This window comes from Astyanax mexicanus, chromosome 16, assembly GCF_023375975.1.
Source record: "Astyanax mexicanus isolate ESR-SI-001 chromosome 16, AstMex3_surface, whole genome shotgun sequence".
Taxonomy (NCBI): Eukaryota; Metazoa; Chordata; class Actinopteri; order Characiformes; family Acestrorhamphidae; genus Astyanax; species Astyanax mexicanus.
Window position 1 is genome coordinate 35486300 of NC_064423.1, and position 27420 is coordinate 35513719.

The 27420-nt window shown below is 37.2% G+C and overlaps 1 protein-coding gene across 1 annotated transcript in view; it reads right to left on the reverse strand.

Annotated features, from left to right (window-relative positions):
* Positions 1-2126: 2126 nt before the first annotated feature.
* The window catches only part of galnt18b (UDP-N-acetyl-alpha-D-galactosamine:polypeptide N-acetylgalactosaminyltransferase 18b), a 158845-nt gene continuing 133551 nt past the window's right edge, over positions 2127-27420 (reverse strand). The window contains exons 9-11 of the mRNA XM_007254660.4: positions 24007-24102; positions 12201-12365; positions 2127-2867 (exon numbers count right to left, since the gene is read on the reverse strand). Of these exons, the coding sequence (XP_007254722.3) occupies positions 2721-2867; positions 12201-12365; positions 24007-24102 (408 nt within the window). The 3' untranslated portion in view covers positions 2127-2720. The remainder of the gene's footprint in view (positions 2868-12200; positions 12366-24006; positions 24103-27420) is intronic.

The window sequence follows — 27420 nt, forward strand, 5'->3', positions numbered from 1 at the left end:
ATCGGGGAGGAGGAGGAAGAGGAGGAGGACCCTCCAGATTACAGCCTCATCTTTTTTCCCTCCACAAGGGCACTGCAAGATGAATGGCTGAATGAAATATTGATTAGGGCGAGTCTCCTTTAAAACAAATAGTTCATAGATGGCTGCTGCCGCTGTTCTGCCGCTCTGGGTTGTGGCAGGAAAAAGTGAAGCGCTGTGATGCTTCAGAGAGAGTGAAAACCTAGTGAAAAATTAACATTTTTTACTCTGGGATCTCGCCTCTCCTTTAAACCAACACTTTCAAGGGCACAAAGGGGACACAAGCTAATTACGCATCAAACGGAATGTGCGATCCGGATGGTTGATGTTTTCCCTGCCAAGCTAGGCTGCTGTTTCTCGAAAATATCATTAACCAAGCAGGGACAGAGTACGAAAACTTTGAAAAAGCATCTTTAGCGAAAAAGTGACAATATGAAAAAAATAGCTGCAGAAGCCCATTGCTCGCTGACTGTTCTGGCGATGTAAGGCTGGTTGAAATGAATGTGCATGTATATTTAATGGCCAAAGTCCCACTGGCCCAGCAGGAGTGTAGATGGTAATGAGGACTGGCAAGTTGAAAACTGAAAGTGCCACTCGTCTCCTCCCTCCATACACACAAGGGAGAGACGGGGAGCGAGAGAGGGCGGGATGAGGAGGGGAAGAGAGAGGTTTAAGGGAAACAAGAAGCTAAATCTGAGCACACCACTCCTGCCATGTAAAAGTGTGAGCCTGCTGTATGAGACAAAAGTCTGACACACTTAAAAATTCATGAAAACATACGAGAGACAGTGTAGCACGCCTGCACCGCCGATAGACACTGCTTGCTCACATCGTGTGAACCTTTCCGTGCAGCGTATGTGCTAACACGCCTGTGATAAGTGCCCATAGAACTCGACTTTGAGGAGGATGGTACATTATGCTGAAAAGGATGGCACTGTGCCAGGTATGCACGACACGATCACTGAAGAGAGATGGATAGAGAGAGAGAGCATCTAATGGCATTGAAGTGCTGCAGAGAACTTAGAACCAATCTGTCAGCTGTGAATGGGTGTGACGAGTGTTTTAATTAGGATAATACACTGACATGCCTAAAGTCATGGGATAGCATATAATATGTGTATATATCTATCTATCAATTTGATTGAAAAGTAATCCAAACTTTTGGTAGTTTGAACGAAGTCTAATGTTGGGGGGCAAGATGGATGGGTTGTTCCATTTCTTAAGTTCTGATGTACAGGGTCATGTGTGTTTACCCAGAAATACGTCATGGAAGGCATTACTGCCCACAGTGGACAGTGCAGTAGGTGTTCCTGATTGTGGTGTCTGGCTGAAATTATCCATACACAGGTCTAGCTCCTCTGCTGGCTTGCTGCAGTATGATGTGTAGTTTTGACAATTTCTTTATATAAAAAAAGATATTTTCTCATCTCTAGTGTTTTAACTCTTCCTTGTCCAAATATTGCCGCACATTTTTAAAGCATATTTTGCTGTATCGTAAAAAGGAAGAGTTTTTATTTAATTATGCAATGATTGACAGCCTTTGCTGGAACAGATCATCTGCATTACATGGAGAAATTGTTGTTGAGCTGTCATTCAAGCAACTAGCTAGTTAATTAATCATACTCTTATTGATCCTGTGGTGTTAATGTGCTGTTGCTCGCATTAACAGACACTTTGATTTAAGTTGTTAACTGTTTTTTGATCAGTCTGTTGTTGGTGTAAAAAGGCCACTCTAATGTAAATGGTAGCAATCTGAGAGCTTACTTTAGTGTATTTAGACGTGCTGAACTATATATTTTTATATATCAAATATATTTTTGTTTAAGTAAGTATGTTTTTTTTTGTCACCGGTGCATGCTGAATCTCTTTCAGCAGCTCTGGGGTGGCTCAGTTTGTCTCAGGAGTAGATACAGTGTGTTAATGTAATTTGATGGAAATGTAACTGTCTTGGTAATAAAATACATGTCCACTTTGATTCTGGTCCTTTATGCTGCACTGTAAACTCAATGAAGGCAGTCTGAGACTCTTGATCTGGGAGAAGGAAGTACTATAACTTCTGGCATTTCACACATCACTATTACATTAAAAAAAAAACACAAACATGAATGTTTTTTTCTTTCACCACCTGTTCCTTTAATGCCGTATATTATAAATACTGAGAATATATTTACATGTAGATATAAAATAGTCGATTGTATCTAGATATATTCCAATGTATTGGCATGTCCCCAAAATGTACAGCTTGATTTCAAAATAATCTCAACCTACAAACCTGAGACACTAGAAGGAAAGAAATACAGCAAGAAACGTTGCCAAAGCTTGCTACACGGTAGCAAAAATTATGGGCCAAAAATACATAAAAACCATTGCCTCTGGGCCCCGTAAAACCTTTGAGTCAACACAAATCCAAGATTACCTTGCACAAAATAGAACAGTGTGGAACTTCATCGATGCACAATGCAGTATCTGCCAAACCTGGCTGATGCATATGCACATGTACAGTAGCTAGGGGTAAAATGTGTAACATTTATCATATGATGTCAAGTTCGATTAGAGACATCCAGGTGCAATTGTGGTCGCCTCGTTTCAGCCAAACCTCCAGATGAAATCCAGTGTTGTACTAGCTTTGGCTCTTTTTTTTTTTCTCTCTCTTCTTTTTGGCTGTTCTTTGCTCTGAATGTCTATTCAGAGGAACAGATCCATTACAAGGTACTACCAGGCAGTATATTGGTGATAGTCCATTTCTGTCCAGTGCATTTTTGGAGTGCCAGCTGATATCCAAACTCGTTGTCATTGCTCTCCACTAGCTCAAGGCATCGCTTCGACTTCCTGTTCTGTATGGAGCCTCCCTGGAAGACAAAAAAAAAAGATAGGACATTTTGAATATAGACATATATTGAATGTATTTTTGCCTGTTTCAACCTCATGCTGTCTCCATTTCTCACTGTGCCGACTCAAGCAATTTAAAGCTCTTCTGCTCAGATTCACTTCAGAGCTGCAGAGTGCGCACGCTCTACGGGATAGCAAACATTTCAACAGGCCTTCAGCAAGTGCAGGAAGAGGAAGAGGCAACAGTCTGATTCGGGCAGCGCTCGCAAAACAATACTGACAAATAGGATGGAAAAGTTTGGGCCGAAAATATTCCACCCAAAGACTTCTTCCAGCAGAAGCTTTCAAGGCAGGCAGGCGGCGTGTCAAACAAATCAAATTCATCTTCATCTCCCTTCATCTCGCGCCTGCTTTCCTTAGAGGGGAAACTTGGCACTGTCTCCACATGAGGGGAATGGCAGAGAGCAGGGGTTTGAGGCTCTCACATGAAAGAAAGTGAAGGCTAAGAGCCTTAGGCAGGGACAGCACTGATCTCAGGTCTGTGGAGGAGAGATTACAGGAGCACCAGACACTGCTTCACTCTCCTCCTGACAGTTCTCCAGTCAGACAGTGCAGTAAAGGGGGCCTACAGGGCGAACAGCAGGGTCCCTGACAGATACAATTCAGATTTCACCACAGTGATTGCTGGCGGGCAGGAGGAATTCTTTAGGGTGATAGTTTGGACAGAATTGACTCAGTTGTCCCCATTGCCTGCAAATGTAGTCAATATGTCAAGACATATTTCTAAAATATGCTTCTTTATTTTTGCACTGGAACTGTGAAGCTCGTGCATCTAGGTCAGGGGTGGGCAGTTCTGATCCTGGAGTGTTGGATTCCTTCCTGTTTTGTATTTGTATGCTCAAGCACACCTGATTCATCTCACCTGTTAATTGCCAGGTTTATTTAATGGGCTGGAGCAGAAAATAATTAAAAACTGTGTAGTAACTTGATATTGAAAATGCATAGCCCTGATCTATGTAATAGAAGCCTGAAGACACCAGTTTATTACTCTTATTGGTGTAAAGTAGATAACAACATGGTATTCCCTCTCTGTTTAATTCATCATGAGCACACCACATCACACTACTCCAGTAATAGTGCCTGGTAAACATGCTAAATTAAACATTGTTTTCTGCAGCTTTTCATTAATTTGCCACTTTTTTCACCACTAAATACATGTATTATATAGAAAAATAAGACTGGAAGTAAACCTTACACAGATCCCACACTTCATGTTGCAGCTTGATGTACTGTTTTTTCCACACATTTCATCTTGTGAGTTCTTGCTTATTTCCACTACCAAGGTCTGTTTTTTTTTTACACATACACAGACTGAGACATACCAGAATACTCCAATCTAAGAGTATGCATTTGCTGAGGAATACCATTACTGAGCTAATATTCAGTCCTCTTTTTCAGATTTCTCTGATTGTCTAATTTTTAGAGCTTAATTCTGTCTAAAAAAATGAAATATGCTACTTACATGAATACTTGAATAATCAGATAACTACAGTAATTAGATTATAAATGTATGTTAAGTGCTTTTGAATGCATTCCCCACATTAGAGTTTTTTTTTTTTTTTTTTTTTTTTTACATTTGACCTGGAGTTTAGCTTGATTTTCTCCCTACCTACTGACCAATTCGGTCTAGTGGTCGTTACACTATATATGTACCATATTTTACGGTTTATAAGGCGCACTACTACTGAACCTTTATTTTCGGTCTATTTTCACACATAGACACACCGGATTTTTAGGTGCATTTTAAGTGACCCCTTAGTAAACAAAACAGTCTTAAAAAGTCTTAAAAAACAAACAAACAAACGTAAAAAAATAAAAAATTCTTTCAAAGTCAGACGAGCACATGATGTTAATCTACATAGATTTCTCTCCTGAAAACTGCTTATTTTCCATTATTGCTAACAATGCGATTAGCAGAAGCGCTAGCTTGACTGCGCTACACTGAAAAACCCTGGGTGTTCCAATAAGCCAGGGTGCTATTCATCCCATGTAGCTTATTTTAACACCGTGAAAACACAGACTACAGTGTTCAATACTCGCCTCTGAAAGGCAAAAGAGCTAGAGCAACTGATAAGCCTAAGGAACTTCCCTTCAGGCTACTGATCAAAGCAATTGCCTGCTTCAGTGCACTGCTCTATAGTGAGATGATGATAAAGCTCATCATTTCTGTGTGTAATCTGTTTCTAAACACTGAATTCCTTCAGTGTGTACTGTCTGAGAGATTGGGAAACAGTTCACATGCAGGGGATTCATCCGAGTGGGCTGAGTTAAAAAAAACAAAAAAAAAATCAATAATTACTCAAAGAGATCTAGACAAAGATAAGAATGATGTACAAAGAAAGAAGAGACCAAACAGAACAAAAACAACGCTTCCAGAAGCAATAAAATCACCAAAAAAAAAAAAAAGCTTTTTTAAGAAAGAATGTACAATGAATCTTAAGGTGAACATATAACAATCTTAAATGTAGTTCTCTAAAAAGGGGAAAGGTTCATAAGATAAGGCAAGATTAAATAAATACAATATAAACTGAGACACTATAACGTAGTACACTAAGTAAGTCTTAATTATTTTCTTAACCCTCTAATGGGCTCACCAAAAAATATCATTTTTGTTTGTTTGTTTAGGGCAGGGGTGTCCAAACTTTTTTGTTGGGGGCCAGAAGGAGAAATATATTTGAAATATACCACTTTAAATAATACATTTTCCTGATTACTTTCATTTACACACCATTTTACTTGACTTTCTATCTTTATCTATCTTTGACAGTGTTGTGTAAACTAAGATTTTTCTAATTGATGTTTCATTTCATGATGTCTCTTAATATTAAACTCCTTAATTACAGCAACTTTTAGATACTTTTGCCCTGTTTTTCTGCTCTAAAAATGCGCACCCTCTCCGCTTTTAGACTCTTTGGACGTTTTTTTCTGCGGTAGAAATGCGCACCCTCTCCGCTTTTAGACTCTTTGGCCAGTTTCTGACACCTAGCGTTCAAACTTTGAATCTCACATTATAAAATCCTGCTTAACAGCGGGCCAACTTTCATTCTATTTGTAAAATACCTCGCGGGCCACTCCATAAAAGGAAACTGGCCGCAAATGGCCCGCAGGCCGTAGTTTGGACACCCCTGGTTTAGGGCAATAATAATATTTTTTTTAATTCACCTTTTATCAAACATAAAATCAAAGCACACACCACAAATAAATAAGTTAATAATTAAAAAATATATATATATATATTTAAAAAGTTAATGTTGTATAAAGTTACATAAATTTATTTTTTTTAAAACCTCTGAAACGAATAATATTCTGAAAATAATAAGCTTACATTTAAAGAAAAAAACAGTATACATGTGGAGTGATTTACGAATGAGAACGTAAAAGATGTAGCCTTGAAAGGTGCAGTGACATCTATTAATATGGATATTTTTGGCCAAACATAACTTAGTACCTTAGGTTGGGTCAAGTTGAACAGCGTCTTTATAAGATATGATAGTGACTCAAAATGTGAAAATATGATCAACAAAAAGTTTGAGGAGAAAGTTAAAGGGTTAAAAGTTCTTAAGACACTCTTTCTTTTTTTGGCTTTTCTGTCTGTAGTTCTTTTATAAAACAGCCTTTTATGATGGATTGTGCAGCAGCTTATCATCAACGCAAGACACATTTTAATTTTCCATTATTCAGTTAAAATCAAACTAAAGGAAGCAGCCAACAGGGAAAAATCCTTCTGGGAAAATGTGATAACTGTGGCATAAAATCAGAAAGCCATTAGTTTTCCTTCTATTGAAACTGGCAGCACTTTTGCTAGTTAGGTCCATCAGCCTATGGTGATTTGTGAGGAAACTGTAAGAGAAGGGAGAACTTTAGGCAGCCTTTGCTTGTGGTTGGACGTAGGACTGCAAGATGTACATAATTGGACTTTGCAAAAGCTTTTTCCTGTAATACATAAAAAAAAGGAAAAGTCACCAGACATCATCAATTTAACATGCCACTGTACTAAAAAATGTACTTTGTATACAAGAGTGCAGTATAGAAAATTATAAGTGGCTTCTGGTAGATCTGGCATGGAAAATTAAAGCAGTATAAGTTTTCCTTTTGTATACATTGCAAACAAAAAACAAAAAAAAAGGTTAAATTTGTCTGTGGTCCAATTTGTCTTTAATTACAATATTGATACGAACTGAATAAAACCCTCTGCTCGCAGTATATAATTATGCATCATAGAGCTGGGGGATATGGTAAGAAAATATTATTTAAAGACATTTTTAAAATACTCCCTTTATCTGTATACTTTGACATGCAGACCCAATGCATCAGCAGTGGCAGATTCTTAAGAACTGCAAAGATTTTCATTTAGAGTACAGTGACTTTAATTCAATTTTTGCTGCACATCATATAAAAAGTGTTTTTTATACTCTCTGTAATGACGTACATGTACAGATATCCAAAATATACTTACAAAGCATATTGTTGGTTCGATCAGGGGTGGGCGATATGGCTCTAAAATTATATTGCAATATTTCTGGGTATTTTTATTATAATATTCTTGGTGATTTAATAAAAAATATATTACATTTTTATTTGTATTATATAACAGAAGAAAATGATTCAATATAAATAAAAATAAATGATACTGGACAGATATAATGATACTGGATAGATGTTGTTTAATTGGAAATGAGAACAGTGTGAATGGCTCATATGGCCCTAAAAATTATATCACAATAGTTTAGGGTATTTTTGTAATTACACTATTAAAACATATTGGCGATATTCCTGCGTACGATACGATATAACGCACACCTGTAGGTACGAAAAAAAGATTTCTTTACGATATGGTAAAATATCTTCATACTGCCCCACACTGTCTGAGAATGTAGGAAAAAATGCACATCTAAGAAGATTTTTCTTTTAAACGGTTCTTTTATTTCAGCCCCTATTAGCAAGGAACACTGTTGAGCTCTCCCTCCCTGTTAAGGAAGTGTCTAAATTCATTAAATAAAAATAGAGCATCTGAAACAGGCAGAGACACTGTGTTTGCTATCATCTTATTTTGCCCAGAGCAGTGTCAGAAATATTCTCTGCCTGCTGCAAACACTCGCAAGCATATTTATTTACCTAGAAATTCTCCTCACTTCAGCCTAATTTCACCCTGATTTGCTACGCCACATGCAGCATTTCACATTACAGGACAGACAGAATCACCTGAGGCACAGTGTTTCCACCTGTATATACAGCAAGCGAGGAGAGGAATTACTACACTCGGACATGCTGCGCTGACCTCACACTGACGCTCTGTGAGGGTTCCATTTAGGAACGGTAAAAAACCTGCCTGTAAAAACCTATAAAAATCTGTTTTGTAGCATAACTACTGACCTCTCCATGTCCTGCCTACAAACACACTCTATTATAAAGGCTGTTTCTAGGCAGGACTAATAGGCCTGTCACAGTGTTGAGACCAGCATTCATATGAAAAGTGTTAAAAGTCTTTGACATTCAGCAAACCAAATGGCACCAGACCATAGTCTGCAGCAGGGTTTGTGTCATTGTTACATTTAGTTAGTTTTGGTTTCACACTACAATTTAGTGAGCGGACTAAAGAACTCAGCTATGTGGGAAGAGTCTCTCTAAGTTTCTATAGTGTTGGTTATGAGTTCGGCGAGTTGCTTTATGGTGCTGAATTCTACCCCTCTTTTAGAATCCGACTTCCCTTTGCCTACATGCTCTCTGCAGCAGAATGAGTTAAAGTTAAATATCTCCTCAAATTCCTTTTATTTCTGTTTGTATGGATGAATGGACGGATAGATGGATAGATGGATAGATAGATATAGTCACCTTTATTGTCATTGCTCAGTACAGGTACATGGCAACGGAATGCAGTTAGCATCTACCAGAAGTGTTAGCATCTACCATAAATAGTTATATAATATATATAATAGTGTTATATATATGTATATATATATATATATATATATATATATATATATATATATGCACATAATATACATACATGTATATACATCTGTGTACAAAAAGTTATTTACAATATAATGGTGGTAATAATAATGATAGCGGCTGGTAGCGTAGGTAGTTGATAGTCCATTGGGTGTATTATGAGTGTTAGTGTTTATAGTGAGATGTGGAGTTAATCTCACTGATAACACTTTATTAAGGGTTAATCTACTGTTACAATAAATACATGAATTCCCAGTATAAGTGTTCGTGTTCGTACTGCTGAGTCAGATTTAAGCACAACACCTTTTTTTTTTCTCTGCTTAGTTTAAAGACTGACTCTTTTTGACCAATTACAGGAAGTTGAATCATCTAGAAAAGTGTTTTCACATTGCAGATAAACCGGACCATGATTTAGATTTAGTAGATCCAGACCGAGAACACCTCTTTTAGTCTTTTAGTCAGACTGTGGTTTGCGGCCCCTTTTACACCTACTACTTTGGTTCGAACTAAAAAATCTGAAAGTTCGAACCAAACAAAACACAGTAGGTGTGAAAGCACCCTTATCGTTTTTCCTGTGCTAATATTGCCACATTTGTTTTCCCAGAAATCAGATTTTAAAACCATATTCTGCTTTATTGTTACATACAGGTATACATTGGTATATTGTGCTTAGTCTCTGACATTGCTCTGAAGAACTAAGTTTTTAAAAAGAGATGATTATACATTGGTTTACATCAAGTGAAGGTCGTTCACACTTTGTAAAGAGTTCGTAGTAAATCTTTCTCTCCCTTCTGTGTGTGTGTACAGAAGTGTATTTTGCGCAGTGCTCACTGCTGGTGTGCTACCTGAAACCTGAGATGGAGCATGAGTTGGCAGGACACCAGGCAGCTTTCAGCTCTCTCCTGACTGAGAGTGTGTGTGTGGGACAGTGCCAGACCACCACATTGATTTGCTGTAAAGAACCGGCCTGTTGGCTGTTATGATAATTGCTCCAGGTTTAGCTTCAGGGTTAAGGGTTGAACTAACTTGAGAGCACTCTATCACTGCATCGATCCGTTCCATTGATATATGGGTGTGTATGCACATGGAAGAGTAAAGGTGAGAGGGTGTGTGTGTGTGTGTGCGTGTGTGCGTGTGCACAGGACAGGTACGGCTATAATTTAACACAGGAGCAGTAGGAGACTAACAAGACGCAGAGACCATGTATCATTATATAGTAGAATAATGCGTTTAGTTTGTCGTTGATTTGTCCTGCAGTTTTTGGGATGTTGAAACTATTAGTAGGTTCAATTAACACCCAACAAACCACACAGGGAACCACAGCAGCAACTTAACTTAACCACAAGAGACACCATAGCAACCATCTGGAATGCCATAAGACCAGTCTTAACAACCACCTAGCACAACACCATATAAGCTGTGTAAAATTCTATTGCCTTTAACTTGCAATAGTGTAGCACCCACCTAATAACACTTAGGCAGGGCAAGTTTATTTGTATAACATGTAAGAGAATAGCAATGGTATCCTAGGTGGTTGCTATGATGTTGCTAACCCTCAGCAAGAGCCTAGCAACATCACCAACTGGGATACCACAGCAACCAGCTAGCAACATCATAAAAAACAGATTGAATACAAAAGCAACCATGTAGCAACAGCCTACACACTAAGAAAAGTAAGTACAGATTTGTACTTAAAAGAGTACAAAGCTTGTCGCTGGGGCTGTATCTTATATTGAGGTACAAAAAAGTTTCTTTCAGTGAAAGTCCTTTTTTGTACCCATGGTTTTTGTGCCAGTAAAGATTATAAACATTATAAACATCATCATCAACTAAATATGGCTCAAAAACTTGATGATACAAAATTGTCTGGCTTTCAAATAAAAAATGTGCAATTAAAATATATATTGTTCATTAGTACAGTGATACAGAATACTGAATGTACCTTTGGCTGCAGGTTAAATGGTACAAATTTGTACTTATTGCTGTTAGAAATTACTTTGTACTTCAGAGGGAACAAATCTGACCCTGTAAAGACCAATATTGTACCTTTGAGGGGACAATTATGAAGAGCGTACCTTTGAGTACAAAAAAGTACTCATATCGTACCTCTGTTTTCTAGAGTGTAGTATAACATGTAAACCAGTTATATTTTTCTTTAGAGTATTATGTTTCTGCAGGATTTTCTCATTAATAACACTTTTCCAACTGCAGTTTAGTCTAATTCTATGGTGTATGCTTATAAAGCTTTTTAATTGGGTGCATGATTTTTATATAAACCTTAAAAATTAATGGGGTGTAAAGGTACACACCTATCTACTTCTATACCATGTATTTCTGATTAACCACTTTAATTTACATAATTTCAGTCATACTATATTAAACTAGGCTCTGAGAACAATTACACTTCCCCACATTAGTTTTATTTTTATTCTCATCTACCTATTCTACTCCTGTTTTCTCTCTCTCATTTTCACACCCACCCAAGCCATAGGGTTTCTGTGTCCTACCAGGCTGCCCCCAAGCTGCAGGCCACAGCTATACTGACCCATATTTCTGTATTTATTGTTTTTTTTTTATCCCATGTTCCTTCTATTAAGATGCACAACCATTCTGCATTTCCTATAGGAATTGCAATTTTCCAGTTAATTATTGATATCGCTAGAAAAGAGAACAGCAAAGAGCCATCATTATCTATTCTCTTAAATAAGACAACCTCAAACAACAGAGACCAAATCCCTTGTCTAACTCCTGCCAGACGGTGTAATCAATGGCGTTAGAAGTCATTATCTTCTGTTGGTTCTTTTTTTCCCCAGACTTTTTTTTCTCTTCATGTTTTTTTTCTTGCTTTGTAGTGAAGAAGTCACAAGCGTGTTCAGAAGCTCATTGTTTTTAAAACTGCTTTAATTGCACGTACGACTGGCAGCTTCATTCAGTCAACTGGTTTGATGTGGCCTTCATTATGCAACATCGTTCAGGGGCTCGGGAACATAATGGGGACAGGAACATTCATTATGATGCTTTTACAGTTCACAAGCAAATGAAGATGAGGAATGTGTGTAAGGCTGTGTGCATGCAAGTGCGTGTGTGACTCTCAATTGGATGGCTCTTTTGGATCTGGCTGCCCTCCGTGTACTCTAATGAGAGGTTTGGATTAGCACATAGAGCAAAATTCTTCCCAGTGGCTCAACAAACGCTCAGCCCTCTGCCTCACACAATGTACCTCCATGCTAATTTTCAGCTTTTCTCCTCTCTCAGCTCTCCTGAGTCCTTTTTCTGGTATGCCTCCTATTGTTCCTGGAAGTGCTGTGGTGCTGCGGTGCTGCACTGTAAGGGGCTCTTACCTGAGTAAAAAGCCAGTGGAGCTTCATGCGCTTCGCCGCTGCGTAACTGCACTCAATCAGCTTTGGGCGGCTGTTGACGTCCACCAGGCACTTGTTGTCGTCGTCGTCGATGGTGGGGCTGAGAATGCCCACATAGAGCAGCTGAGTGCTTGTGTAGTACACGTTCTGAAACATAATGATGGAGGCACATAAATAAGAGTCAAGCTCAAAAGCCAAGCAAGTGGCAGAGAAAGTAAAATAACACAGGGTTATAGAAAGTTTGCTGGCTGTTATGCCGTCTTTTGCATGTAGAGGTGGCCAAAATGACTCTATTTTATTGTATGCACATTAGGAGTGGGTGATGTGGCCCTTAAATTATATAACGATATTTCAGGATATTTTTGCAATAAGGATATTCTTGGATATATGACAAAACTACAAATTAATGTCAATTATATAAATAACTGATTTGAAATACTCAGTATGTACTGATTTTTTTTTCTTCATATTTTTAGAATCTGCTACAAATTATTTAGAATCCACTGATTATTAAGTACCTATTAAGAAGTATTGTGACTCCACTATGATTTATTAAATATAAGTTATAATTTATTCAGAAATAAATACTCAATATCTGCTATTAATTTTTTAGTATCTAGTAAGAATTATTCACTAACAGCTGAGCTTTATTTTGAATCTACTATAAATTACTCAGTATCTGCTATGAATTGTTCAGTATCCACTATGAATTAATTACTAACAATTATGATTTTCAGATTCTACTATATATCACTCAATATCTGCTTTGAGTTGTTCAGTATCCACTAGGGGTGTGCTATATCGTATCGTACGCAATAATGTCATCAACATTTTTGAATATTGTGAATGATATTATACCCTGAAATATCGTGCCATATCACCCGGTCCTAATTATCACATCAGGTTACAACTTTTTTTTACGAAAAAATTCACACTGTTCTCATTTCCCATTATATATCTACTGGAGACAGATGATATCTGTCTAGTATCATTTATTTTATTTTAATCCTGAATATATGAAGATATTTGAAGTGCATTATTAGTATCATGACATTCTGGATCATTGACTTCTGTTACAGATCTGATAAAATTCTTGTATTTTTTAATATATTAGTTATGAGTTATTTATTTCCATTTTGTTGCAGTAGTGTATTCTTGAAATATATTTTTTTAACTTAGTATTTTGTAGTATTGTTAATGCAAAAATACCATGAAATATCGTGGTATTTTAGGGCCATATTGCTCACCCCTAGTATCCACTATGAATTATTCACTAACAATTATGATTTTCTGATTCTACTATAAATAACTCAATATCTGCTATGAATTATTTACTATCTACTATGATTTACTCACATTAATAACTTCTATTTTTGAGGTTTAAAACATTAGCCTCATTTCTAGGCTAATTCTCCAGACTGCAAATTAGAGAGACACGCTGCTCCATTCTGATAACGTACTACATGTACTGTGTACACAAACAGCACAATTCAAAGCTCAAAACATAGCATCTCGCTGACGCTTCTGAAAAGCTTTCTGAGGGAGAGAACAGTTTAATTGAAGAAGGCACGTCACTGCTGCCCAAAATACAGCACCTAAAAGTGGAGCAGATCACTCCTTAAATCTGTAACCATGACAACATCCATCAGAAGAACAAACATACACAGACAGCGGGTACCGTATCAGCACGGCGCTGCGGCGCTTAGAGAGACGGCATGTACAAGAACTGCAGCCGACGTGCGACTGGTGTGTTAAACTGCGTGTAGTGTAAGAGAAACTGAGATGAACTGAGATTTGCAAAGAAGACTGGTAGATCTGACAAGATATGAGGCAAGGGGTGGGCGATGTGGCACGAAAATATATTAAAACACTTTCAGGTTATTTTTGAGATATGACAATACTTTCTTTTTTATTCATTTCATGAACATACTACTGCATCTAAATCAATGTTAAAGGTTTGTTTTAAAAATAAAAAATAGCTGTTAAAAGTGCTGTGAAAAACCAATTGGTCCAATTACTCTGCAGTGTAAAAAAAAAAAAAAAAAAAAAAAAACTGTGTAGATGGTTCAGACTTTTGGGACAGTTACAGGAAGTTGAGGCACGCTTTCCCCATCAATTGAACAATAGGAGAAGAAAAAAATATTATTGTTGAGCTAAAATCAGACTCTCCGTTGCGTGCAGGAGCATTACACAGCAGTACGGATTAGGGGTGGGCGATATGGCTCTAAAATAATATCACGATATTTCAGGGTATTTTTGCGATAACGATATACTTGGCGATATAGGAAAATTAAAATAATTAATTAATTTCAGGAATATAGTATAATAGTATAACAGAATAATCATAATGTGGCAAAATAAATAATATAGCATAAAATAATATAATGCAGCAAATAATATTGCAGAATATTTAGTGCATGCATATAAACTGCAAACTAAAACAATTATACAGTAAATACACTTAAAGCTTCACAGTAAATAATAGACTACTTTTAAGACAGAACAGCCCTATTATCACGATATGGATTTTTAATATCATGATATTTCTGTGTCACGATATATTGTATACGATATAATATTTCCCACCCTTAGTATGGATGCAAATGCTTATGCTTGTGATTCTTGTATCTACTATAACTGTAGATTAACCCTTCTAATAAATAAGGGTTTATATAATAAAAGGAAGACCTGGAAAAGCAAACTGTAATGCCGAAGTGTAAGTAACATTCTACAAACCAATCAGTGTGACAGGATGTAGTGCTAAAGTACCACTAGTTTGATCACTAAACTGCAGGATTAAAAAAATAATAATAATCAGACCAAATCTATATAATATAACGATGACGGTTCGGTCTCTGGTCTGAAGTTTAAAAGATGTGAAAACGCCTATTAACAATTATACAAAAAAAAAACACCCTTGAAGTATCACAGCAAAATAGGCTGCTACCACTATTATCACAATATGGAGTTTTTTTCATCATTTAAAAATAATACAGTTGCAAGAAAAAGAAAGTAAGCCCTTTGGGATTACTTGAATTTCTGCATGAATTGGTCATTAAATGTGTTCTGATCTTCATCTAATTGACAACAATAGACAAACACAGTCTGCTTAAACTAAAACCACACTGGACTTTTTGTTGCAACTGTATATATTTGTGTACGACACGATATAACACACTCCTAACGTGACATGATTGGAATAGAAAGTAGAAGAGGAAGTCAGAGTCAGAGATCCAGCAGAAAACCGTAAATTTGTTGTTGACGTTATAGATGTTCCTGTGATTTCTGCATTTCAAGGGCGTGCGCTTATGGGAGGGGGAAAGTGCACTCGGAACACCAGTGGCATCTGTGTGAAACATGCACAACACGGACGTCCACCGCACTCACAGATGGCACTGCGTCCAACTGAAACTGAGTGGCGTGCTGAAGGAAACCTGAGAAGCTGTGCGTGTGTGTGTGTGTACATGAGGGGACGAGCATAAGGGGGCATAAGGGGGCTGAGGAACATCTGGCAGGCATGTCTTTCACGCTGTGCCTGAGGCGAGTAACTGCAGAAGTCACGAGCTCACTATTGATGGAACTGCTGGAAGACGCCTCTTAATTTCTCATTGATCTTGAGGCTCTTGATTGATTCTATATATATATAGCAGCAGGTATCCAGCGGCTCTCAACCTTCAGGTGTTTTGGAAAACTGCCTGCCCTGTTTATGGTAGCGTTTCCCTACTCTAACAAACACCTTTTTACCCATGTAGACTTGTTGTAGACTGATAGTTGGGACCACTGGTAGACCCAGCAGTGTACACTGATGTGCCAAAGGCAGTCATTAGTTAGCAGTAGACAAATGGCTTATAAAGATCAGGCAATGGCTTGGAAATGCTCACACCTGTATAGGGGTGTGACGAGACACTAATATCATGAGATGAGACACGATATTGGGTTCACGAGAACAAGACGAGACGAGACGAGAAAACGTCAAAAATGAAAAAAAAAAAATGGCTTGAAAACTAGGGTTTTATTTGACCAAATCATATAACGCAAACTTAACAGACTGGTTTCTCTCACACATTGATTCTATAAGAAGTAGAAATAAGAATAAAAAATAAAAATAAAACTTTTCTAGGTCTTATATAGTGCAAACAATAAGTGCAAACCACAAACAGTCATATTAAGCCTAGGGTTTGTGTTTTTTTTCTCCTAAATCTCTTGTAATTTAACTATGCATAACCATAACCAGTCATATTAAGACTATACTTGAAGTGCAAACAGAGACAGAACATGTTTTTAAATACAGTACAGAGCTAAGGGATTAATACAACTGCCTATGAAACAGTCACGTGTAGGATTTACTTACAGTATTTATATATGGTTTGTATCTTGTTGGTCACTCTGTTACTGTTTATTGTTTCCTCTGGAGCCAAAATGCAGCCAGACATACAACTTAAAAGTAGCAGAAGCATCTTCTATACAAATGCCCGAATTTTTCTCTTCTGCTGAGAGCTGCTCTCACTGCTTAGCCACCATACTTTATCGCTATCACTACTGGGTTGCACAGCCATATTTTATATGACAGCAGTGATGATGCATCCCTGGTAAAAGGTAGATTCCTGAAGATGTTTGCTAGAGTAGCTGAGCAAAGGCTCTTGGGTTGGATCTGTTCGGTGAAGTTTTTCATACGTAAACAATCCGAACTTGCTTAAGATTCTCCCCAGAGTTCTTTGACAAGCTTCAATTCTGAGAGACCGCTATCATCAAAAGAGCGCTATGCATGCAAAAACATCGTTTGATGATTATTTGGATAGAGGGTAGTGTGAGCATGCTTTCCAAACAAGTCTCTGGACAATACGTGAATCGTAACTTTAAAAACCAGTTCAGGCTGAAAGGAAGCAGGTCAGCTCTAAGCACTTGATCACTTCAAAGCCTTTGAAGTAAAGTAACACCTGTTTTTAGGTTAGAAATGCAGACTGAGCATGGAGACCCTGCTATTTTTTTCTGAAGCAGAAAAAAAACATTTTTAGAGCATTTAGGGAGAAAGAACATCTTCCACTTCATTTTGTACTTGACTGGGCGAGAAGAATAAATTGGTTTTTAAATCAATACGTGAGTAAGATCAATCATACAGCAGGATTACCTGCTTGCTTTTCGTAAAACCTGGCACTGCCAACCCTTTTCTGCTGTGCCAGGTTCACAAAGCCAACTTTGAGAGCAGACAGATTGTTGTGATCATTACACTGTGTAATTTGTTATCCTGTTATCGGGAATCTTTAAGTGGGCGTGGCTTGCACACTACATGACTGATCAACAGAGTCACAGATTACACTTTTTCCACCAGGAGAAACTCACATCTATATAGTCTGTCTGATCTATAAAATTATGTTTTGTCTCATGGTAAGGTGGTGTATATGATCAAAGTATATAGTTTTTATTTGAGTTATTTTTTAAATTTTTTAATTTTCAACTTTTATTCCTGCTCTAGCCCATGCCTGGAACAAGGCAAAGTGCCACTAGGTTCAAGTTGCTCCTCTTAGTCCTCGCTGTGACAGGCGGCAGTACAGAATCATGTCTGTTAATGGCACCTAGAGGATGCCAGAGGGCACTCTGTTACAACACAGCTAGGAATCGGAAGTGGCTCAGACTTTAAAAGCAGATAAAACTCATTCATTTGAACATGCCTGGCCTAGCCCAGGGTCACAAGGTTTAATCAGGACATCCCTTCTTCATTAGTATTTACTTAATTTAAACTGATGCGCTTTTACAGAGGAACAGTAGTTAATGACATTATCTTAGCCAGCATTCTCATGTGGGGATAACACTGGTGAAATGTAAGCTAGGTGGGATTTAGTGGGGATGGTCTAGTTTTTTTTTTTTTAATGGGACCCAATTTGCCTTTTTAAATAGGTCCCATTGTTGCAATCTGCCTTATTCTTATATGGATCCCATCTATGGGACTCCTCCTAGTGTGTCCTAGCATGTTCTAGAAGGCATTACCACCCTCAGTAGACAGTGCAATTGTTGGTAATGGTTGGTAATTGTGACCAGCGGTATCTGGCTAGAATTGTCCATGAGAACAGAAAAGTGACAGAAAAGCAAAAATCATATCTCCATTTAAATACGGGGGCCCAACCACATAATCTGGCATGTCAGTGCAGCATTCTTTAGCTTCATAGGACATGGCAAAAGTCATGGGCCATTTCCCATGCCAAACAGTTTATTTGTGACTAGGGATGGGCGATATGGCCCTAAAATAATATCACGATATTTCATGGTATTTTTGTGGCGATATGACAAAACACTGAATTAAAAAACATATTTCAACATATTTCACACATTTAAAATGTGTAAAATTGTATTATTGCATATGATATGATATTGCACACCCCTAACTGAGTTTTTCTTTTGCTAAAAACAGCAAAAAGTAGTACCCTGATGGCGCATTATTTCAGGACTATAATATCGTTCACAATGTTCAAACATGTTGGCGATATTATTGCGTACAGTACGATATGGCACACCACTATTTGTGACCATGCTACACTTTTTTATTTATTTATTTATTTTTTTTACCAAATCTGATCCCACTGTCTCCTCCTGACCTGGCTTAATTTCCAAAAACACCCAAACACAGATTTAAAATGGCTGAAAAGACTTTATCTCACAGCCCAGCCATTAAATTTACAGTAGAGTTCTTTTAAAGCTCAAAGAACTTTCCTTTCATAGTCGCCTGCTCTTATATCTTTTATGCATTGTGTGCAAGAAAATTCTTTATAGTCTCTCTTCTCCCGGAGATGATGCTGATCAGATCTGGCAGAGCAGTTCTTCTCAGGTAGGCATGAATCCTAGCATCAGTATGACCCAGACTGAGGCGATGTCGAGAAGTGTCCTCCAGCAGAAACAGTTATCAGCTATCATCTGCTCACAGATGCCTGAAAAATATCAGCTCTGAACCGCTCCAGTCATCCTACCTCCTTCACACAACAAATGGCAAGTGCAGAGAGAGCGAGGAAGTGTGTGAGAGCAGGAGACGAGTGTTAATCTCCTTGGGAACAGCACTGTCTCCATATATTCAATACTCTCTGTAGTGTACTTGGATGTACTGCTTCAGAACAGCTTAGCAAAAACCTGCACATATTTCTGAGCTTGTTTGGAGAGCTTCTTCCTCTGTCTACCATTCAGGGTGGGGTAAGAAATCTGTATGTAAGCCTTTTTTGGATGATATTTTTTCCAAGAAATATATGCCTGGGCTAGGGCTGGACAGTAATTTCATGTCCTTATTTTTCATGATGGAAAAGGTTTTAAGAACAGTGTTATTTTTAAACTAATTTTTATATATATTTCTAACATGAGGCCTGCATTGAGTTGGAAGCTACATGAATATATTTTTAGCTTCATAACTTAGGACCAGAGTAACCTACAGACCCCATTTACACAGCTTGTCTAGTCCCTGAACAAAAGTAATCATTCCAAAAGAATGAGTCTGGAGCAGATAAACTCCATGAACCAGTTGGAACAATGCCTATTGTGGGATAGAGGGGGTGCATCAGTAGAACTGTGTTCTTTTGAATGCTTGTGTCTATCCAATGCTTTTGATTGGATGAAGTGGGGTGGCAACCCAAACACTAGAAGCAACGCTGAAATTGCTGAAATGATTTTATTTATATTCATTAAGCAGAATTTTGATTATTGCCTGGCTCATTGCTGATACAGATTGATTTGTCTATTCAATACTTTTGGATCAGATGAGTTGGGAATGAGGCATGTTGGTCCTTATCCAACATTCTTGTCATGTTAACTGACTGACAATCTTGTTGCTGCAATGGTGAATGGTGCCTTCAAAAAAAAAAATCCAGTGTGAAATAAACCTGGGGTGTAGTGAAACCTGATAATGGAATGAACATTTGTTGAATAGCCCACCTCCATTCACCCCCAGCATTCCAAAATACAGTTAACCAATACTACCAATAGCCTTACAATTCTAGTGATTTGGGCATTATGTTGCCCATTCAAAGAAATAATTATTTTTACACCATTAACAAGCTTAAAGTAGCTTGAGGCCCTTACAATTAAAATAAGACACTGAGAACTTTGAAAGTGCACAGGTAGTTTATAAAAAAAAAAAAACACAGTACCTTAATCTAGTTTGGAGTTCTGCCACCATCTTAAAAGTCAGTCACGATTAGATGGCTAACTGGTCACTGCTTAGTAAAACCTTTTGAGATAAGGTTAAGCCCTTTGCTGAATATTGCCAGATATTCACCAGATATTTTCAGCAATGGCTAAAATGCAGAAATAATTTTGCAATCTGTGCCCCTATCCTACGTTTTCATTTGTGCTCATCAGTTAAATTAGCGTCACTTAATTTCAATACGACACCACCCAGAGAACTACCTGAAGGTACTGTGTGTATAAAGTGTTATTAATAAACTTCCTGTGTACCTTTAAAGTTCTCAGTGCCTCATTTTAAATGTCAGGGCTTTCAGAATTCCACTGATGAAGAATGGAGCTACTTTGAGTTTGTTAATGATGCAAAAATAGCAATTTCTTTGCATGGGTAATGCAATGCCCCTATCCCTAGCATTGTTAGCCTGCTGGGAATATTGGCTAAAGCGCTGTATTTGTGAATGCTGGGGGTGAATGGAGGTGGGCATTAAACAAAAGTTTGAACTCGTCATGTTTCACTACAACCCAAGTCTATTTTACACTGGATTTTCTCATTTAAAGCAGTGCGTCACGACTAGTGGTTTCAGGTTCAAATTAAGTGGTGTATATCGTCGCTGTCCAATGAAAAACACTTATCTCCAAAACAGCAACTTTACAGGAGAGAGAAAAAACTTTGTAAAATTCCAATGGAAGTCAATGTAAATTGAGTTTATTTCAGGTCATTTTAAAGTATTTCTATTTATCCATTCATGAAGAAATTTTGGCACAGTGTAAGGGACATTTGGTCTGTTCAAATTATGTAGTAAACTAAAAATCGACAAAAATGTTTATAGGACAGGGCTGATATATATATGTGCTCAAATATCAAGTTTTTTGGTTCTCTTGATTTTAGAAAAAAAGATTGTGCCTAGTACAGGTGTCCCAATACTTCTGTCTATATAGTGTAGGTGGTATTTTTTTCCTGTATCTCACCTTTTCTTTTACTTGTGACCTCTGGATAGGGCAGTGGATGTTTTTTTCAGCAAGAGGAGTTGACGCTGAAGTGGGTTCTAAAAAAAACTACTCAAATATAAATGAGTGTCCTTTGTGAGAGAGATGAGAGGCGAGAGAGACAGTTCAGCTCCTCAGCTGGCAGCTCTCCACCTTTTTAATAACTCCACCAGCTCGACAAGGACTCGCCGCACACACTCTACCACATTATACTGTGATTCACGGCATTTGTGGGCTGTATGCACAAAGCAAACCCAAAAGCTTTGTTCCCTCAGCGGCCCGGGTGCTAAACTCTAAACCATGCTATTAACTGGAAATGGCTGAACGAGTTCTCAACTGCATCTGAAAATTACAGGGTGTGTGTGAGGTTTTTTGGCTGGAATAAACACAGGAAAAAACAGATGTAAAATAAAGGGCTACAATTATATAAAAAATGCTGCAAATGTTTATATAATTGTTTATATTGTCTGTGATTTGTTGGTTGTACTTTGACATAATGCGAATACTGAAGGTTGCCGTATCAGACATTAATTTGGTGGTATCATGCCACCCCTAACTGAATTTGTGATATTTTGTTTTGCAATAATGCATTGCATTACCAAGAACACAGCATATATTTTTCGCTTCCACTTTAAAATAAGACTACCTTTATAAAGGGGTTATAACTGGTTTACAATTAGTTTATTAATGGCTACTAATTAGGTTGTAAATGCCTTCAAAATCATAAATAATCAGTTATAACATACGTAGAAAGGGCAACAATATAGATGGCTGTGGGTTCACCATTTGGCAAACAACAGGTCATTGTTGCCCTTTCTACGTACGTGTTATAACTGATTATTAATGATTTTTAAGGCATTTACAACCTAATTAGTAACCATTAATAAACTAATTGTAAACCAGGTATAAACCCTTTATAAAGGTAGTCTTATTTTAAAGTGGTACCCATTTTTCATTGTAAAAATTGGTGTTTTTCTGATTTGTCATGATTATTTTTTGTCATGCCATTATTTTATATATTTTTTTCTTCCTATTGGTGAGGCTTATAATCCAATGTATGTTTTGACAGGTAAACATTTATGGCCCTAACTAGATTTTGCATGACATTTTGATAGTTAATGTATCTATATTAACCTAAAAAAAGTTTTCATGTTCTCCCCATGTCTGTGTGGGTTTCCTCCGGGGACTCCAATTTCCTCCCATAGTTCAAAAACATGAAGATTAGGTAAATTGGATATTCTAAATTGCCCATTAAATTAGATACCGTGCTGTGTGAATGTGTGTGTAACTGTGCCCAAATATAGATTGGGTAAATGCTGTAGTGCCCGATGCAGTCCTCCATGTGGACGGTCATTTCGGTTGAGAGTACGCTGTCTGCCACTGGCTGCTGCTTTTCACTGGTGTGTGTAGAATGTAACTGTAAGCATCACTGAGTGGCAGAAAGGCGCTATATTAGTGTAATTGTAAATAAGATATTCACACAGGCCCCATGTTACTTTTGAGGAAATTATAGGAGACTTAATTATTTATTCAATGTAAATGTGAACAGAATTTATAAATTACATTGAATTTGACCAAGTTTTTGATCAAAAATGATTAATTAAAGTAATTAATCTCTTCTATTGTTAGGACATTTTTTGTAATAATTTATTTAATAATTTTATTTTAAGTATTCAATGAAAATTGACTAAAAACAATAAATCATTTTATTTTTTATATGTGATTTGTTTTCTTTAGTATTTACTTACTTTATAGAAAAACTTTCCTTGCCTCTGTAACCCAATACCTTGGCCAGTCACGTGATTAGACCCTTCTCTACCTGCTCCACTCTCAGTCAGAATTGCAAGGTTTCCAGTTTTCACATCATATAAAAAGAAAATATATATTAATAGGTGAAAGTTCAAAGTTCACGTGTTGCGTTTTTTTTGGGCTACACTTAAAACCACCACAACCGCCAAAAGAACTTTACTTACAGACCATTCAAAATGAAAATCTACTGTGTTCTGAACAGCTATGGCAACCTTCTGAAGAGAGGGTTTTAGACAGACTTTAATCTGGATATTTTTACTGGAACTGGCAACCCTGTTCTCAGTAAATGTTTGTGGAGAAGCTGCAGCTTGTGATAAACTCGCTCTCTGCTTTTCTCTATCGCTCAAGAGACTGCAGAAGCCACTAAATGTGAGATTTAAACACTGAGAATATGTTCAAACATATAATGAGCTGGTGTACAGTGAGTAACAGGTGTTGTCTTGTCCCTTATTTGGTGTATTAGACATGGTTGGAGACAAGGCGAGCAAGCAGAGTATGTAAGCTGATTAACCCTCCCTGTGTTTCCAATAAACAGACATAATTTTAAGTCATGTACACCAAAAGAGATAAAGGATAAATTAAATTAAATAAAAAAATAAATTTAAATTTTCCCTACAGTCCTAAAATCTGTCGTGGTGAAGAGAGAGGAGATATCATTTAAGGCACGGACAGCTCTCAGACGAGTCTTTATTACAGACTCCTACAGGACCGCACACATGGATCCAGGGCAGGATTAAAGAAACAGGACCAGCCAGGGCTGAAAGCAAACTGTAGATCAATGGAGAACAGTGCGAGGGTCACTGCTGCAGAGAAAGAGGTCAGTAGGGCTGCCCACCTGAGGGGTCATCCCATGGCAGAGGTACAGGATTGGAACGTTGTCCGTGTCCGGGCCTTGATCCAAACACAGCTCAGTCTTCAGAGAGTTCTTCAGCTGTAGACAAGACAAAAAAAAAAAAAAAAACCAGTTAAATAAGTAAAAGTATGGATTTCTTTTCTGGTTTTGTTTTTCTTTTCTTATTTTTTTCCCTTTTTTGACTATAAATGCAAGCCAAAGAAGGATTTAGAGCTCAAGGCTGTTTCTTTGTAAGCAGCCACTGTGTCTCTGTTGTCCCTCAAGCTGCAAAGATCGTCTGCTATTTCGCCTAAGGCTACACGACTTTTCCTTTATGCTCAAAAGGCACACAGCTATTCATCTGAAGAATGTAAAACTCCCATAGTTCTCATAGTTCTAGCCTTTGCCTCTTTAATACAGATCATAAAAAAAATCATATAAATGCTCTAAATGCACTGTTTCTTAGAGCAGTGGCAGCCAAACTGTGGTACATCTAATCCCAAAGGTACAAAAAACAACAGAATAAAAAATAAAAAAAACATCTACCATTTAATTTAATAGTCCTCTGTTACAGACGAGAAAAGAGTATTAGCCTAAAGGAGCTCATTGAGATGTATGTGCAACAGACCCTTTAAAAACTGTGTAAAGTTTCTTACAGAGCTCTGTCCTTCACTTTTAATTCATGAAGTCCCTCAGTAGCATATTCTGAACATCTTTAGAGCATCACAGGGCAGTGTGTGAACGTGTGATCTGACCTTATTTACAGAATGTGGGAGTGCTGGAGATCAATTTGAGCTAGCTCCGTTTAAAGACTTTTTTCTAGACATTTTAACAATTCAAATGCCTTTTATGTTTTTTGTTTTAGTTCTGCAATGATTTTTACAACTAAAATGTTCAAATACAAGTTCTGAAATCTGTCATGGTTGGTCGTTACCTCAGGATTTTAACCAAACAGTATTTACAGTCATATTCCCTTTTTATCACAGCAAGAAAAACTAATAAAATGAAATAACTGCTCAATTAATGTAACTGGTTAATTTAACCCCTTAACATGGCAGCATTTTTGTCAATTTTCTGCCTGATATTACACAGCTATATCTTAAGGATTACATATAAAAAAAATCATGTTTGATAAGGAACATTACTGAAAATCATAATTGTAATAGAAAATACTTTACTAATAAAGTACATCTGCAACTGTCAAAATGTAATGAATAAAAATCATAAAATTGGCACTTTCTTGAACTTTTAACATTTTAAAATGAATCATTTCATTATCTTCTGAACCTTTCATTTTGTTATGGTTGTCTAGTTATGTCTATCTTCAAATTTAAGAATTTTACTTTTTACTGCAGAGATAAAGGGTTTTGTATCTACTTCACCTGTAGCGCGTATACAGACCAAGGACTGTTTAAGGGGTTAACTGATTCATCTTTCTGTTTAGGATCATGGTTGGTCCAGAATTTACCCGGAATCAGTGGAGCAGTGCAGCAATACCTCATGGACACGACGTTAGTTCATCAGAAGGTAGAAACTCACATCCTTTCACTAAGTACCAATACAAACAATATACAGTTAGGCCCTGAAATAGCTGGACAGTGACACAGTCTTCAAGGTTTAGGCTTTGCAGACCACCACACTGGATTTGAAATGAAATAAATGAGCAGCCATTGAACTGTAGACTTTCAGGTTTAATTCAAAGGGTTGAACAAAAATAAAAATCCTGTGAAGTTTTAGAAATTACAACAATTTTCTTCAAAGCCTCCTCATTTCAGGGGCTCATAAGTAATTGAACAAATTATCTCAAAAGCTATTTTATGGACTGCATGGGCTATTCCCTTGTTAATCCATCATCTATTAAGCAGGTAAAATGTCTGCAGTTGTATTTGGAAGATGTTGCTGTGAACCCTTAACATGCAAAAAAAGGAAAATTTCAATATAAGTAGAACAGACCATCATTAGCCTGTAAAAAAATACATGATAGGGGAAGTGTTAGTAGTGGCCAATTCAACAGTTTGGAACAGTCTCGTAAAAAAAAAAAAAAAAGACCGCAGCAATCAAGGAGTTTTTTAAGGTTAAGAAGTGGAATATTCTGCAGTGGCTGAATCATTCACTAGATCTAAATCTGATCCAGCATTAAAGGTAGAAAACTAAAGGTAGAAAGACCCACAAACCAGCAACAACTGAAGACAGCTGCAGTAAAACCCTGACTAACCATCGTAAAGGAGGAAACTTATAGTTTTCCTGAAGTTTTGATCCATGGACATTACCAATCACTGCCTGCAAAAGATTCTCGTCGAAGAATAAAAAAATAAAAAAAGTATGGTAAAGTTAATTTGTTCAATTACTTTTGAGCCCCTGAAATAATACGGCTTTTTAGAGAAATGGCTCTGATTTCCAAACATTGATATTTTTGTTCAACCCCTTGAATTAAACCTAAATTTCTACACCTCACCTGTATCTCAAGTGTTTCATTTCATATCCAGTGTGGTGGCATGCAGAACCAAAATCATGAAGATTGAATGCTTAAATTAATAGAACTTAAAACATTGACATGTCAAGGGGAAAGCAGTATGTAAATAAATCATGGTGTGTTACCAGAGCGGACAGCTTAAGAACAAACAGACCTGTTTAAGTTGTGAGGTGCTATCTTGTGAGTGTGGCTGAGCACCTGACAGCATACTTGTGGCAAGCGGGGTTGTGAATTATCGAATTATCAGTTATTGAGCGAACCCTGACATTGCATTTCTGAAGCTGTGCAGTTATGCTTTTAACATTACTCAATCCAGTGTCCTTTGTTTGGTAGGAATACATCATAAAAGGCATTAACTACCCACAATTGTCTGTGCGAACAGAGAAGCAACTCAACATGCATATCTTTAGTTTGAAAGTCGTGGGACACTGCTATTTTCTGTTTCATGACTTTTAGTCTATCATTTTACAAAGAGGGACTGATTTTACAAATCTAAATGTAATATATATATATATATATTACAGCTGTATGTGTCTGTGTGGAAATAGCAAGGGTGTACAGGAGTATGCTACATTATGAGGGATGATGGGACTTCAAAAAGTTTAGCAACCACTGAAATAAGTTTTGGACCAGTAATTATAGAAAGTATAGAAGAGAGACTACTTGCTTTTGGTGCTTGTTAGCTAAATTAGCCTTGAAGTCCCAAAAGAAGCTACATTTGCACACCGAAAATGCTTTCCTTGATCAAATACAACCCTGATATCAACATGCAGATCCTTTAATCTGCAAGCCTTAAGAATACAGCATGTAAACAAGGAAACTGCATAGAAAACTAAACAGTGATGCAAATTATATTCCTATATACACTATTTATCCAAATGTTTATGGACATCTCTTATAATAAATGTAGGCATTCAGCTATTTTACGTTACATCTATCCCTGA